Genomic DNA, 14,639 nt, shown 5'->3' with positions numbered 1-14,639 from the left:
CAAAAACATAACTAAGTCGGAGGAACTGCATAGGCTAATGCTGACTCTGACTCTCATCAGCCACCTTAACCAGAAACAGATAAAACATCTGTTTGCCAACAAAGTAGAAAACAATAAAGCCTTCAATCTTTGACAAACACATTGTTTATTTTCCTCTTGCTCTGTCCCTTATGAACAGTCGAAAATCAATGTTTACACTCTGTTAACCCGATAGTGACCCAGTCTTGACTCATTGCTCCTGTATTAGAGGTTTCTGCTCACATCTTTGATTACAAGTTATATAAAGAGCAATAATGTTTCTTTAATCATTCACCTTTGCTGGCAGCTGAAGTAGAAATGTCATGTTTTTATTGTTTACTACACAAACAGGCGGGGACAGAAGAGGTTCCTCCTCCTTCTCCTCCTCCTCCTCCCACCCCCTGTTGACAGGACATCTGTGACACTATACATTTAAAATCTTTGCATTCATTAATTTTAACAGATACAATGAAATATAATTAACATCAATGACACTTTTTTTTTGTACCCCCCCACCCAACCCCACAGCCCTACATAAATGACTAAACAAGTAAATAATGACAAAAGTCTTTATATTTATGCATGTATGAATTCATTATGTATTTAACTTTAATCAACAATACTTTCAGATAATGTCACTAGGTAAACCCCCAAATATCTTGTTTCTTGTTTGAAATTCAAATTTCTAAAAAGAAAAAAAAAACTATATAAACGAAAACAGTTTAAGAGAAAGTTAGAATGTGTGGAACCACGGTTGCTATGGTTTGGTTTGATTTGACACTTTCATAAGATTTTATACACACTTATACATCGAGTGGTTACAATAAATAGGATAAAACAATGTGTTTATTTATTTACTTTTTTAAAAAAACTCCAAACAAAAGCACTAATATCTTTTCACTGCCTGTTTTTACATTGTTATAAACATCTAAAATTATTTTTCAGTGGCTGACTTGCTCTGCAGTTGCACACAGAGTGAGCAATTTCCTTTCAAAGTGGTAACCAGTGGTTACAGGTGGCCATGTTGGGTTAGAGTCAACAGCAGCACACAGCCTTTGTGGGCAGGTGTGTTACCTGTGGCTCCCGCAGGAATCACTTCCTGGGGCTCCTCTGCCACAGCTGACCGACACAGATGACAATGAATGAGCCGACGAAAAAGATAATGACATAGTTTTCCTCGTCGTTGCTTTCAAATTCACTGCAATCCGCCTTATGTTTGGGTTCTCGAGCCTGAAGTCGGTGCCCGCACGCGTTTTGGTGTCAGGCGGAGGGAAGTGCTTCCTGATAATAAAGAGGTGCGTCTTATTTCCATTCCAGTGATTGACTGCGCACGGCTTTCACCGGCGGAGCTGGGGGCATTGACGCATTGTGGAGTCGACAGGGGGTAGCACTGCAACCCCGGCTTCGCTACACAACGGAGGCATCTATCGGCGAAACCGCGATGGCCGTGGTGCAGCTCGACACGGAGGACCATCAACCGGAGAACGGCTTCGTGTCCCCCGAAACCACGTCGCCGGGGCTGCTGACACGGATCGACGGCTCCGTGCTGCCATTTCTCGGGGGATTTGGGAAGTACCAGAAACAGCTGATCGTGCTGACATGGATCCCGGCGTTATTTATTGGATTCAGCCAGTACTCTGATAATTTCCTCCTGGCCCAGCCGAACAACACATGTATCCAGCCTCTGGCAAACCTGACTAATCAGACTGCGAGCCATTCATCGCTGTTAGACAGTCCAAAAAACATCAGCGCGCGGGCAGCTTATTATATAAATGCCAATGGAAGTTACGGCAGCCACAATGACACGGCCAACATGCAGTGTAGGTGCAGTGAGTGGACATTTGAGCTGCACACGGGACTTGTGCAGAACGTGGTTACAAAGGTAAGCTCCTTTCCATCATATTGTGTTATGCTTCTGTCATCCGCCCTGATCGTATTAATGAGGGAGAAATTCTGGCACCATCCTCAAAAAAAAAATCTCACTTTTCAGCAGCAGCAGTCATATGCAGAATATTTGACAGCTCCTGGTTAGTGCTTGTGCCTCCGTTAGTGCATCCAATGCGTGCATTTCTTCACAGTGGGCCGTCTAGCACTGACTCATTTTCTATTCTGTGGAGATTCACACATTTGGCTCACATTGGACCCTGAAAGTAGTATATGTGAGAGCATGCACGGTGCTGACAGTGAGTGACTCATCCCAGCAGCTGACACAAATAGTGTGACCTATTGCAGAGAGACGCCGTTGGCACACAAGGTAAAACTGCCAGTGTTGGTGGAATTTGCAATGGACATAATAGACATGAAGCCTTTTGATTCGGAGCAAAGGTCATTAGAGAAACTCTCTGGAATAATGCAACCCCATCCCTGGCCAAACATCACCCGCCCCTGTCGCTGCCCTAACCAAACACCAGGGTGATATAGCTTTTTTTTTTCTGGGCACTTGTTTAATGTGTCTGAGATGTCTTTAACTCAAGTCACATCACTATTGTATTGGAATATTCCTGTCTGCACAAGCCAGGGGAGGCTGGGGAGACAGAATAGGCCTGCAGTCATCAGAGTTGGTCTGCAAGCTGGAGGAGGAAGGGTTTTTCTGTATCTCATTACACCTATCAGCTCTTCTCACATTGTGGATGCTGCATAGAGACATACATTTTCCAAAAGGGTTTCAGGAGACTCATCCCCCAAAATACTGAGGATATTTCCAGCATAAATTGATGCAGAAAAGGCAAAAGATAAAATAGATGCACAAAAAGCACCTAAAATGCAGGAAATGAATTGCCTTACATCAGACAGAATTGCCAGCTTGTTTCACTCCGTTTCCATCCAGAATCAGTCATCTCAGTCGAGTGGGTGGATTTAAAGGACTGGACCCGGGCAAGGAAATGAAGTGTTTGATGTTCAAAATGTAATGAGAAAGGACTCCAAACCCCACATTTCATGTGTCCTTCCATGAAACCTACACCCTTACGTCAAGATATCAAGTTTTATTTCTGAAAAGCATGATCAACAGGGCTCTTTGAGTATATGTGAATTCAATAGAGTGCCCCTGGGATGATGTTTTTCTGTTGGCCAATCTGAAAGCTAATGTTGCCCTGGTTCCCTGGACATAAAGCATGTGGGATTTTTCTATAGGATTTTGGATCATTGCCAAAAATAAGCTTTATGGTAAACAAAAGTTTTGTTCAGCAAGACAGTCTTCATAAATGAACACCACATTCAGGATTTTTGAAGCCTAAATGCAATCGTCAGAGGTAAAAACCTTTTGCTAGGCTGTAAATGAACTACACTATGGTCGCGTCGCCACCACTACGAGTCTGTAAAGCTGTGTTCGGCGCGGATCAGTGTGTTGGTGTTCTGTAGACTCATTGAGCCACTTGTTCGCAACCGTATTTACTGACGTATTTCATGTCGTAGAGCAAAACATGAAAGTCTCTAAAGCTTGTGTTAACCTCATTTCAGGCATCTAGCCAAAAAAAATGTCAAAAAAAGGATTGTATTTGAGATGAGGGAACCATGAGGTGCTAAAATACTAATTCAATTCTCTATATTGATAGGATAATATGATCAAATCCTCAGGGAAATGACTCTTATCATGTTCAGATAACATTAAAAGGGAAAGAATAAATGGATATTAATGTTCAAAACTGCTTAGAAAAGTCTAAAGTGTCAATACACTCTCCAATGACCTCACACAGCTTTGCAGAGCTCAGCAAATTGCATTTCAATGTGCAATATCTTCACCTCTGAAGAGTATGGCATGCACGCCATAATCAAAAGGCTTATCAGGAGGAGTTAGAGCTGAAGCCGGGCTTTGAAGCCTCTCTGTGCTGTAGGAGGGGGGTTGAGGCACCCTGAGCTTGCGTCCACTGTGATGCCAGCAGCCCGTCTGCTTATCACTGATAATGTCCCTGTTAAAATACAGCAAATTAAATGCAACTGTGGCATTTCAATACAGTCACTAGCCAGGGGGACAGTTTCAGTCTTGATTTCATTTACTGTCCACAGGGTAATCTGGGGGGGTGGGGTTACATGAACTCAAGCCAGGCTGATAATTCAAAATGCTCCAAACAGCTGAATATGAAGTCATATGTGAGAGAAATCAATTGGGTGGAGACTTATTACTAACAATCAAAGAATTGCATTTTTTTTCTCATGGGTAAGAAATTCAGAGAAGGATTTGGTTAGGGTGATATGGAGAAAATCAAATATCACAATATTTTTTTTCTAAGTGCCTCAATATCAATACTGTGACAATATTGTAGAGTTGGCAGATGATGTTTTGACAAAATATTTATCCAATGAGATTTCTGATTAATAATCATCAGTAATGTTGATATAATGACAAAGTGGGGAAAGACTTTAATCTGTCGATTATTTTCTTAATTTATTGATTATTTTTTGGTCAAAAACAAAAATCAAAAAATTGTGAAAAAATGTTGATCAGTATTTCCCAGTGCTCACAATGACAAATCATTATCCGTTTTCTGTCACAGGGGAGGAGAGAAACCAGAAAATATTCAAATCTAAGATGCTGGAAGATTTTTAAAAAATTGTATCTTAAAAAAAAAAAACTCAACCCGATTAATCAATCATCAAATCGATTCATTCTTGCAGGTTGAGTAAAGGCATATAATAGAACAGCTAGAACAATCTCACAAATAGGAAAAGACAACACTTACAATATTATAATATCCAAAATCTAAGCCGATATCTAGTCTCATATCACAATATTGATCTAATATTCATATATTGCCCTACCCTGGGTTTGGTACTAAAACACTGGTGGCCCCGCTCTCATGCTGGTGTTAACCTGTAGATTCTAATATTTGTGTTGCTTTTGCACACATACGGAGAATGTCATGTTGACACTACCACCACTGCAGATCAGTGACAGGCCTGAGCAGTTGGTTAAAGTGTCTCGTCTTCCCTGACCCATGCAATCCACATTCTGACAAGGTCACCGTCAGGAGAAATTGAACCGGATGGCATGAGGGCAAATCCTGTATCGGAGCCAAAATTGAGGCAGAATCCACTGTCGCTGGCCTCGACCCGTCCCTCGCTCTTTCAAGGCCCCTTTCTCCCCACCATGGCACAGAAACTAGGATGTGACACTATAGCAGGAAGTGATGACTTGGCATTTCTCCCTGTGTTTGGATTGCAGGCATAACTGCACATGACTGGGCTCAACTATCTGTGACACTCGATCCCTAAAACGCAGAGCAGAGTGACAACACAGACGAAATGTGTCTGTCAAAACGTACCAACACATTCTAATCCCATGTCACTCTGTAAACCCATCAAATTACACGAGGAAAGCATGTAAATATATGCAGATGTTTTCACAGTGCGCCTCCAGATTCAAAAGCACATCTCTGTTCACTCGTCTTTCTTGGGGCGTCACAGAAAGGCAGCTTTGATGGAGGTTGAGGTGGTGGTGAAGGATCCAAAGTGGTTAATGTGGAGACCCATACTAATTGAGTCAAAGCTCTCCTCAGGGTCCATCTTAATTGGACTGAGCCTTCAGAAATGAGAATGTATCATTACTCAGAGACGGATAGAGTCTCTCTGCAACCTATCCTTCTCCACTCCCATCTAGATGGGTAGCAGCTGCACACGCCTGCCCCAAATTGTGGCCTGCAAGCCGCTTGAAAGCGAAGATTAACCTCTACTCCGATGCCCAGTGAAACTCTTTTGTATCAATCAGAGACATTTTGGGACTGATGAGGATTTTAACATCTAGTTTGAACCTTCACTGTAAAACAGCGTTAAAAACTGGTACAATATTACAACACTACTATACATTCAAGCTATTTTTAATTTAGAACAGAATTATTTCTGTTTAGTCTAAACAATGTCAGAAAATGGTAAAAAATTATGCTAGTAATAAGTTCTGCAAGTTAATGTTTACAGATCACTTAACCCCTTGAAACCTGAGCAAATTGGCTTGATTTCTTTCAAAAACATGGGAAGAAGACAATGAGCAACAAAAGAAGAAATGACCCAAACATTTGCAAGAAATTACAAAAAAAAGTACAAGAAAATTACCTGAAAAAAAGACGAAAAACAGTTAAAGACTGTAACGTTTGATTAAATATATAATTTTATAATAAAAAGTATAGTTTTTCCCTAGCCTTTTTCCCTAGATATTTTCCCCAATCTTTTAACAAATAATGTTCTTAATTTTTCTAGATTTCTTGCAATTTGTGGAACATTTTCTTGCCAAGTTGCTCATCAACTTTTTTCCCTATGATTTTAAAAAGAAATCTCAACAATTTCTTCAGGATTCAAAGATTCAAATAATTGTCAAAGTTTTGATGTCTGATGTCACTCCAGGTTTCAAAGGGTTAATTTGTCTGATCATGAGTCTAAAACCCAAAAGATATTGCATGAGAAAAGCATCAAGACCTCATAGTATGGAAGTTGGAAACAGCTAATATGTGGCATTTTTCCATAAGTGACCAAAATGATAAATCTGATGGCAAAATTGTTGCCCATTACTTTTCTATTGATTTTTGGAGTTGAAACATTAAGCCAATTAATTGATCAATAGAAAAAGTATTTATAATCTATACATTTTAAAGCACAGTTGCTATAGTTTTTGGTTACAGCTACTTAAATTGTGAAGATTTGCTACTTTTCTTTGGCATGTGTTGGAGTAAACTGAATAGTTTCAGACCTCTGGTCAGGCAAAACAAGACATTTGAAGATGTAAGTTTAGGCTTTGAGAAACGGCTATATACATGTGTAAGTATTTTCTTACATTTTATAAACCCAACTAGGTCTGCAAAACACAGTTACTATAATTGTCAATTATTCTTACAGTAATTTTCTAGATTCATAGATTAGTTGTTTGGTCTATAAAATAAAAAAAAAAAAAAAAGGTGAAAAATGTTGATTGGTGTTTCTCAAAGGCCAAGATGATGTTCTCATATGTCTTGTTTTGCTGACAACACAAAGATGCAAAGATGTTCAGTTTATTGTCATAGAGAGGTAAAGCAAACAGAAAATGTTTACATTTAAGAAGGTGAAATCAGAGGATTTAGACTTTTTTTTCTAAAAGAAATTACTCAAACTGATTGATTATCAAGTTAGATTATCAATTAATTGTTGCAGCTCTACACACAGAATAATTCAATAATAAAGACATGTAAATTGGTCAATTATAAATGCAGATTAAAGGTCTACTATGCTAGAACTGTTTGTTTACAGTATCACCGGCGAAAGTCAAAGCCCCAGACTCACTCCCCTTTGTGTTTTCTTTTTAGCTTCCTCTTGGATGTGTGCTGCTTACAGTCTGGTCTCTGCCTTTTATAAAGTCCTGAACTCTGCACGCTGTGCCCAGGAACATCCCAAACTAAATAAAAAGAAAATAAGAAAATACAGGCAGAGGGCCGAGTCTCTGCAGATAAATACACCGCCACACACTTCTAAGAGTTCATAACTGATGATTACAAGTAATTACTTTTGTATGAGTCTAGAGTGTATTTATTGGGAAAAGGGCTTTTGGGTATTCTGCACCCTCAGCCTGGAATTTGTTGCAAAATGGCTTGAAACTCAAGGAGCTGGTGTCACTAAATGTCTTAAAATCTAAAATGAAAGAGTTAGAAGCAGATTCTATAGAATTTTGTTGTCCTTAGCCTGCCTGGTTGTACAAATGTCCCCTGGAAAATTCCCCTTTGACTGATAGATAGGTCTCTTTTAATGTTTTTTTTAGTGCTTGTGAATTGTATTTTGTCTTCTTTGGTGTCTCTGTCTGCAATTTTGTTTTTTTTCCACTGCTGACTGTCCAAGCCTCCCTTGAAAAATAGATTCTTAATCTCAATGGCACCAACCTGGTTAAATAAATAAAATATTTATTTATTTATTCATTTATTTATTTTTTGGAAAATCGTGCCTAACATACCTTTAATTGAGCGATATTTTAAGTACTTCACCAGTGCATATATGGTGCAAATGTACAGTATTTCAGTGCCTTGTCTTGCTTTGCTGTAAGTTAGAGTATTGTAGGAAAGTGATAAGGAAGATATGTTGTAAGAGCACGTTGGCGGGTACACCCGGACCCAGTATCACCGTGCTGGAGGTTGCACACCCATAGATCTGAAAGATGATACTGCAGTTAAACACCCATGCAGGCCTCTCTGCTCTATGTCCCTTCATACTGTTTACCCAGCTGGTTGGCTCCTTCCACAGACCCTGGATCAATGTGGGACACTTTGAAACGGTCTCAGCTGTCGAAAGGCGATGACCCCCGCTGTAGATACCCAGTCAGCACACAATGACAGCCACTCACAGCGTCAGCTGGGAGGAAAGATGCTTGTGTGACCCAGAGATAAAGCTCTGTTGAGGCTCTATGTGTGACAAGAGTGTGTGTTTCTGATAAGTTTCCTAACGGGGAGGGGTGAACATTGTTGGGTGCCTGGCCCTTCTGCTGTAGTGGAAGTTTGTTTTTAGTGTTGTGTGATGGAATGCAGGTTGTAAGAGTGCTGGTCTGTCGTTGAAACATGTCCCGTCTCTTTTTCTGATCTTCAACCAGTTTCGAATCAAAACAATGTGGGTAGTATGTGTAGATGAACTGAAGTAAACTTCCCTCCATCTACCTAGTGCCTAGTTATCCCCCTCCCCATCCTCTGGCGAAAGTCAATATGCAATATGAAAATGCAGAAGTATAGCATGTAGTTTGAGTAGCAGTCCAGAGAGCCAGCAAAACTCAGCTGCATGTTGTGTTTTGCATTGATTTGTGTCATCTGCTGGAGTTTTGCTGGCTCTCAGGGCTGTTGCTCAAACTACAGGGTGTACTTCATTTTCGTATTGCCCACCACCCATGCTGCTGCTGCGGACACAAATAGTATACAAGCAGATCCTGAGACAGACCCATCCGCTTTCTCTTTCTCGACCGAAATACAATCAGACGATAAAACTGTGTTCACTGCGCTGACTATTTTTCATCTTAAACTTTTTTAGTAACTCATTTTAGTACTGTGTTTAGCTGTAATAACAAGCGTTTGTCAACAGGAAGTGGGTGCCATACTGCTTCCTGGACAGTAAAATGGAGGCAAAAAAACTCAAACATCAAACTGTAAAACTAAGCAGCGCTGATCAAATATGAACCAAGATTCTGTTACTAAGTTGCTTATTTCTTGTCTCAATTTTTTTCAGAAACATGTTTTAGCTTACTGTTTAACTGTAATAAGAGACTGTTTCTTACTAGCTAGCTGCCATTATTTCAAACATATGAGTTTGCATTACATAACCCACCAGCAGGAGCGTTTGATGGTCTGGTGTTGCACAGTGCATTCTGGTAGTCATAAGTTTTCTACCTCTTGAGCAAAACCGTCTTTTGTCTCCGTTTTATGTAGCACCAATTTCAAAAGTATTTGCATCTCTCTATTGCATAGACATCCTATTTTATTAAAAGCCCGTCTTTCCGGGCAATTAAATATTCTTTAACTGTCAACAAAAGGAGGTGATGAATAATAGATCGACGTTAAAAGGTTCGTGTCACCATCTGTCACTGTTGGTTGCAGGAAAACATAACTGACAACAGCCAACTTGCCAAATATGTTATCATTTGAAATGCACTATAGTTTGGATTCTACAGTAGTATGACACAGTCACACATACATCATACCAAATTGCTCCAAGGCTGTAAGTACCTCAGGCTACATCTCCAATGTTGGATATTGTTTCCTTCTTGACGCCTTTCTACCACAAAGATGCAATGGAAGGAGAGTATGGCTTTATCTTTTTGCTCTCTCTGTTGTTATCCTCACCTGAGCTACCCCCGTATCACAGGATTCCAGCCCTTCGGTGCGGCAGTGGTGCTCAAACTTGTACTTGGAGGCAGAAAGAGTCTGATAACCACAATGATGGTCTGTTGCTAGGCAGTAACTATGCAGCAGTCTATCCATGTGTTTTCTCCTCACAACTGCTTTTAGGCATCCCTATTGCTCTTTCATTCCCCTGTTAGTCCTTACACATACTCGCTTTACTCTCTTCATCTCTTTGTATGTTCTGTTGCTACATTGTATATTCTTTATTCCTCCCTCCTCCTGTGCTTTCCTCCATCTCCCGCTCTCCCTCACTCACTCCCCTTCTTTTAACCCCCCTCCCATGGCTCTGTAGTTCAGCGAGTGCAAAATTGTGCAGCTGTAGTTGAGAGTGTCTTCATCTGAGCTAATGAGACTCAATGGTGCAGGCTGGTCATTGGTGGCCGCCGGTCATTTGAGAGCAGTCAACAGACACCCTGGGGATTTTAACTGATTTTCTTTTGGCCCTTCATTGTTCTGCATATTCTGTCAGCTATGCGTATAACCCAGCTCCACACACTGACTGCTAGTCATTACTCGCAAATGAGCAAGACAATAGCAGGGGAGCAACTGGCAGAAATAATAGGGGCATAGCATACAAGCTCTGAGGATTTGACTCATGCTTTGGCTGAGTTCTGGGATTTCTTTGCTCTGCTTTATGTGAAAGTCATATTTATTATGCTGCTCGCAGTATGGGTGCACATTAATGTTTGTGCATAAGCTCTGTTAGGGAACTGGCCTGAAGAGAATCCTGGTTAATAATACATGTGAGTTGGTAGATGCTTTGAAATAAAACACATTAAAGGTCCCATATTATACTTATTTTCAGGTTCATACTTTTATTTTGGGTTTCTACTAGAACATGTTTACATGCTTTTATATTAAAAAAAAACCCACATTATTTTTCTGTTTGTTTCAGAACTTGTCTCTTTAAGTACCCATCCTGGAAAGCCCAGTCTGCTCTGATTGATCATTGTGATCCTGGGTTACATAAATTAATGAATTAATAAGTAAAAACACTGTTCAGTGCCATGTGTGCCAAAATCAAATAAGTTTAGTTTTCAGAGAAAATCAATTTAAATGAACCTTTACTGCACTTAACATGTAGCAATTATTAACATTATTTATGTGATGTTTTTATATTTTGTGGCCAAAAGCAAAAAAAGAGAAAGGGGTGGCAGGTTTTTCTGTAACAGACTGTGTTAAATGGGCATATGATATTGTCTTAAATTGTTCCAGACTTTGTGATAATGGCGAATATTGTATTGTGATTAAACTGGTGATTTACACCCCTAATAGATAGATCTATCTTTTCACTGGAATGGCATTGCTAGGCAACAGCTTGAGTCCATAGCCCTTTTTACACAGAGATCATGCAATAGGGCTGCTACAAAGTCCCCTCTTTATGCTGTATTGGTATTTTAAAACAGAGCCAAATGATGGCTGCATCAGGCTGCTCCAGTGTGTGATTTTAAATTGCATTTGCAGGGTTGGAAATTAGCACCAGCCACCAGCCAAATGCACATTTTATCAGCATTTGGCTGGTGGCTGGTAGTAGATTTGCTTCACTCAACTGCCAAAAAACAAATATTATCTATTGAGAGGTTGGTAGATTTTTGAATCCACCAGCCACCATGGCAACTGGCAAGTGGACCAAAAAGTTAATTTCCAACCCTGGCATCGTAGAACCAAAAGAGGGGTGGCAGGCGTGATGTTTAAAACTACAGCGTTAGCCTCTTGTGTGACTAATGACAGTCCACTTTATACAAAAACAAGGCATTAATACGGCAACAGCAGTCATTTCCCATCTCTGTTATATGGCTGATATGCTGATCTGATCTGAACAGTTAACAGTTCCGTATGGTTTGAGTGTTTTGATGCTTTCAGTTTTTATATAGCCCCTTTACCTGCTATTAAAAAAGAAATGAAAATCCCTAACCCTTTTTACTACATGGGACCTTTAATGTTAAGAAATTCTACCACGCTTGGCCCCTTTCGCCACACATTTCAACAGCTCTTAACACTTGCTGCTTTGTCTCTGGCATGTGACTCGGGGATATGTTGGTATTTTACATCTTGGTCATCAGTCTGTGGTCACCCGCAGATGTCTGCTCTGCAGTCACCAAACATCCAGCTGTGCATGGCATTTGGCTGTGTAATCACAGACTCAGAGTTTCATGTCAACATGAGGGTTTGTCATCGTCCCGGAGGAGGGCGGCTTCAGTTTTTAAAACCTTAGCTTGTGCAGCGATTGCGTAACAGGAACTCGTTTGCTTCTCTATGCCTTTTTCCTCTGCTGACATCGATACTGAAACCATGAATGAGTGGCATGCTTGGATCATGTGATGGCTGGGTGGGTCTGGGTAATCCTGGAGCGTTCCATTCTGAACAGGTCACTTTGCTGGAGGTTATGAGAGGTTAGAGCCTCTCAGAGAAAAATATTAGAACCAACTACACTTTGTATTTCAAGATGGGGTTGAGCTGTTGCATTAAATATATATCATTTGGAAATAAATGTCCCCATATTCTTTACAGTGGTAGTGATATAGTGAAAAGCTTAGGCAGAATTGCACCTGCTGTGGTCACCACGCTCCTTCCTGCCACTTCTGTCAGCACAGACAGCTGGGAGGCATATGTTGCCAAAAAGACCCCTTATATCCCCCTCCTCTCCAAAATTCATCTTCTGTTCCTCACAGGATAAACTACTCTACTTGGATCATTAAATAATAATGCCACTGGTTGTCAAAGTTGCAGGTTTGGGTAAATTCTTTTGGGTATTGAGTTTTTTTCTGAAAACAAGAACAAGAAATGCAAATATTCCACTGGAATCTACATTTGCTGCTGCACCTCACTACAATCGGTGCTGTGTACAAAGTCTGTTTGTCACAGTGCGTTTGCATTGTTTGCACTCTAGAAAGCCCTCCGCTGAGAGTTTCAGTCTGCAAAGAAAATGAGAAGATGCAGAGCTGACTCTAATAATGTACACCACCTCGACACACACAAGGGGTGGCATGAACAAATAGTAAATGCCATCTAATGTACACCCATTGAATTTGACTGAGCATATAGTAATAATAGCAGTAGTAGAGATGATTTAATCCCTGATGTTAATTTCAAGAGGATAAATTAGCTTTTCCAACCTTTCTAGTGGCACTGTAAGGCAAATACATGATGCTGGCTTTGCATAAACATGTATTTACAAGTGGAGGAAAACCCCATTGCGTCATTCTGAAAATTTATATTGCTTTTTGATACTTTGATACTTATTTTTTGTGTGAGTGAGTCATTACTACATAAAACAAGTGTGTTTAGAGATGTACTATTTTTTGTTGACATTGAGCCTAAACTGTAATGATAAACAATAACTTTTTCGATTTTGTCTTGAATTAATGAAAGAAAATGTAATTGTTGGAGGCATAATGTCAGTGTTCATATGACACAAAGTACCAGGAAGCCATGTTACACTATATACCCTTCTCACATGCCAGTGTTATGTATTTTGAAATGGTGATAATGCCCAATAAATAAGACAGACCTACTGTAGTGAAGGGTAGAGTCCATAGATGACTAATCCTCAAAAACTATAACCTAGCTATAACCTTGCTTTCACCTCCATTTTGTTCCCAGCCTAAGTTTCTGTGTTTGTTTGTCTCTACAGTGGAGTCTGGTGTGTGACTCAGCATGGAAAGTCCACATTGCCAAGTTTTCTCTGTTGGTGGGATCCATCTTTGGATACCTGACGTTTGGAATCCTTGCTGACTGGTAAGATTTTCATGTTCTTGCAACATAAAGTCTTATTAACTGATGTCCATGGTCCGAAAATAATTTTTCCTTTGCTCCGTAGGTTTGGCCGCCACCCGGTGCTGATCATATCAGTGCTGTTCATGCTGGTGTTTGGTCTGACCGTGGCCTTCTCTGTTAACGTTCCCATGTTCAGCACCCTGCGTTTCTTTGAGGGCTTCTGCCTGGCAGGGATCACCCTCTCTCTCTACGTCCTCAGTAAGTTTTTATCATCTCACAGCTCTGTGTTAATGCGTCCTATGCCACATTTGTTATTGTTGCTACTTCTGTCTAGCTAGCACATGACAAAAGACTTTGACAAGAGGAAGTATTAGATACAATCCCCTTGTGGAAACCCAACATAACATCACGTCCTTTTTCGCCAAGGGGGAGAACAAAGCCTTTGTTCTAATGGTAAAGAGTTGCTGCATAGCTTTTGCATGTCAAATATAATTAAAGATCCTGAGTTAATGGGGAAATTTTTAATCTGGACCCTATTTACTCATATTTTTGTGTCTAAGTAACTAATGAGAACAACAATCTTTGAATTTTGTCCAATATGAGTAAGAGCAGTGGCCAGGCTGCAATGTCAACACTCAGGGATGTTCGCAACGTCAATTTATGTTCACTAAAAGTGCTTGGTTTTGCCACTGACAGGCTCAGATTTTAATTCTTACTAGATGACACCACATGTATGGAGAGGATTTGTACAGAGAGGTTTGTCTTTCCTCTTTGCCAACAATCACTAACTCTAGTTTGACTGAAACAAACTCATATTTCACCCAGTTAGAAGGGAAAATCTGCTGGCTCTGTACATGCTAAAATGACTGATAATTTACATGGAATCTGGTGGGTTTGGCAGTGGTGATTTTAGGGCTGTCTCTGGTTAAACAAAAAAGATCTAATGATTTATGAAAACTGTTGGATTATTTAGCCACTGATAAAAAAAAGTTGTGAGTCTCAAATGGCCTGTAGTTGTCAAGGTTGCAAATCTCTGCATGATATTGTGGTAGCACATTGTATTGCTTGTCTCTT

The 14,639-nt window shown here is 40.1% G+C and overlaps 1 protein-coding gene across 1 annotated transcript in view; it reads left to right on the top strand.

The window, feature by feature from the left end:
• The first annotated feature begins 1,045 nt into the window (after positions 1-1,045).
• LOC121951898 (solute carrier family 22 member 23-like) overlaps positions 1,046-14,639 on the top strand; it is an 87,613-nt gene continuing 74,019 nt past the window's right edge. The window contains exons 1-3 of the mRNA XM_042498388.2: positions 1,046-1,900; positions 13,483-13,586; positions 13,669-13,823. Of these exons, the coding sequence (XP_042354322.2) occupies positions 1,460-1,900; positions 13,483-13,586; positions 13,669-13,823 (700 nt within the window). The 5' untranslated portion in view covers positions 1,046-1,459. The remainder of the gene's footprint in view (positions 1,901-13,482; positions 13,587-13,668; positions 13,824-14,639) is intronic.

Source organism: Plectropomus leopardus, chromosome 12 (genome assembly GCF_026936395.1).
Source record: "Plectropomus leopardus strain MGB_pleo_1.0 chromosome 12, ASM2693639v1, whole genome shotgun sequence".
In the NCBI taxonomy this organism is placed as follows: domain Eukaryota; kingdom Metazoa; phylum Chordata; class Actinopteri; order Perciformes; family Serranidae; genus Plectropomus; species Plectropomus leopardus.
This window is presented reverse-complemented; position numbering and strand designations above follow the sequence as displayed.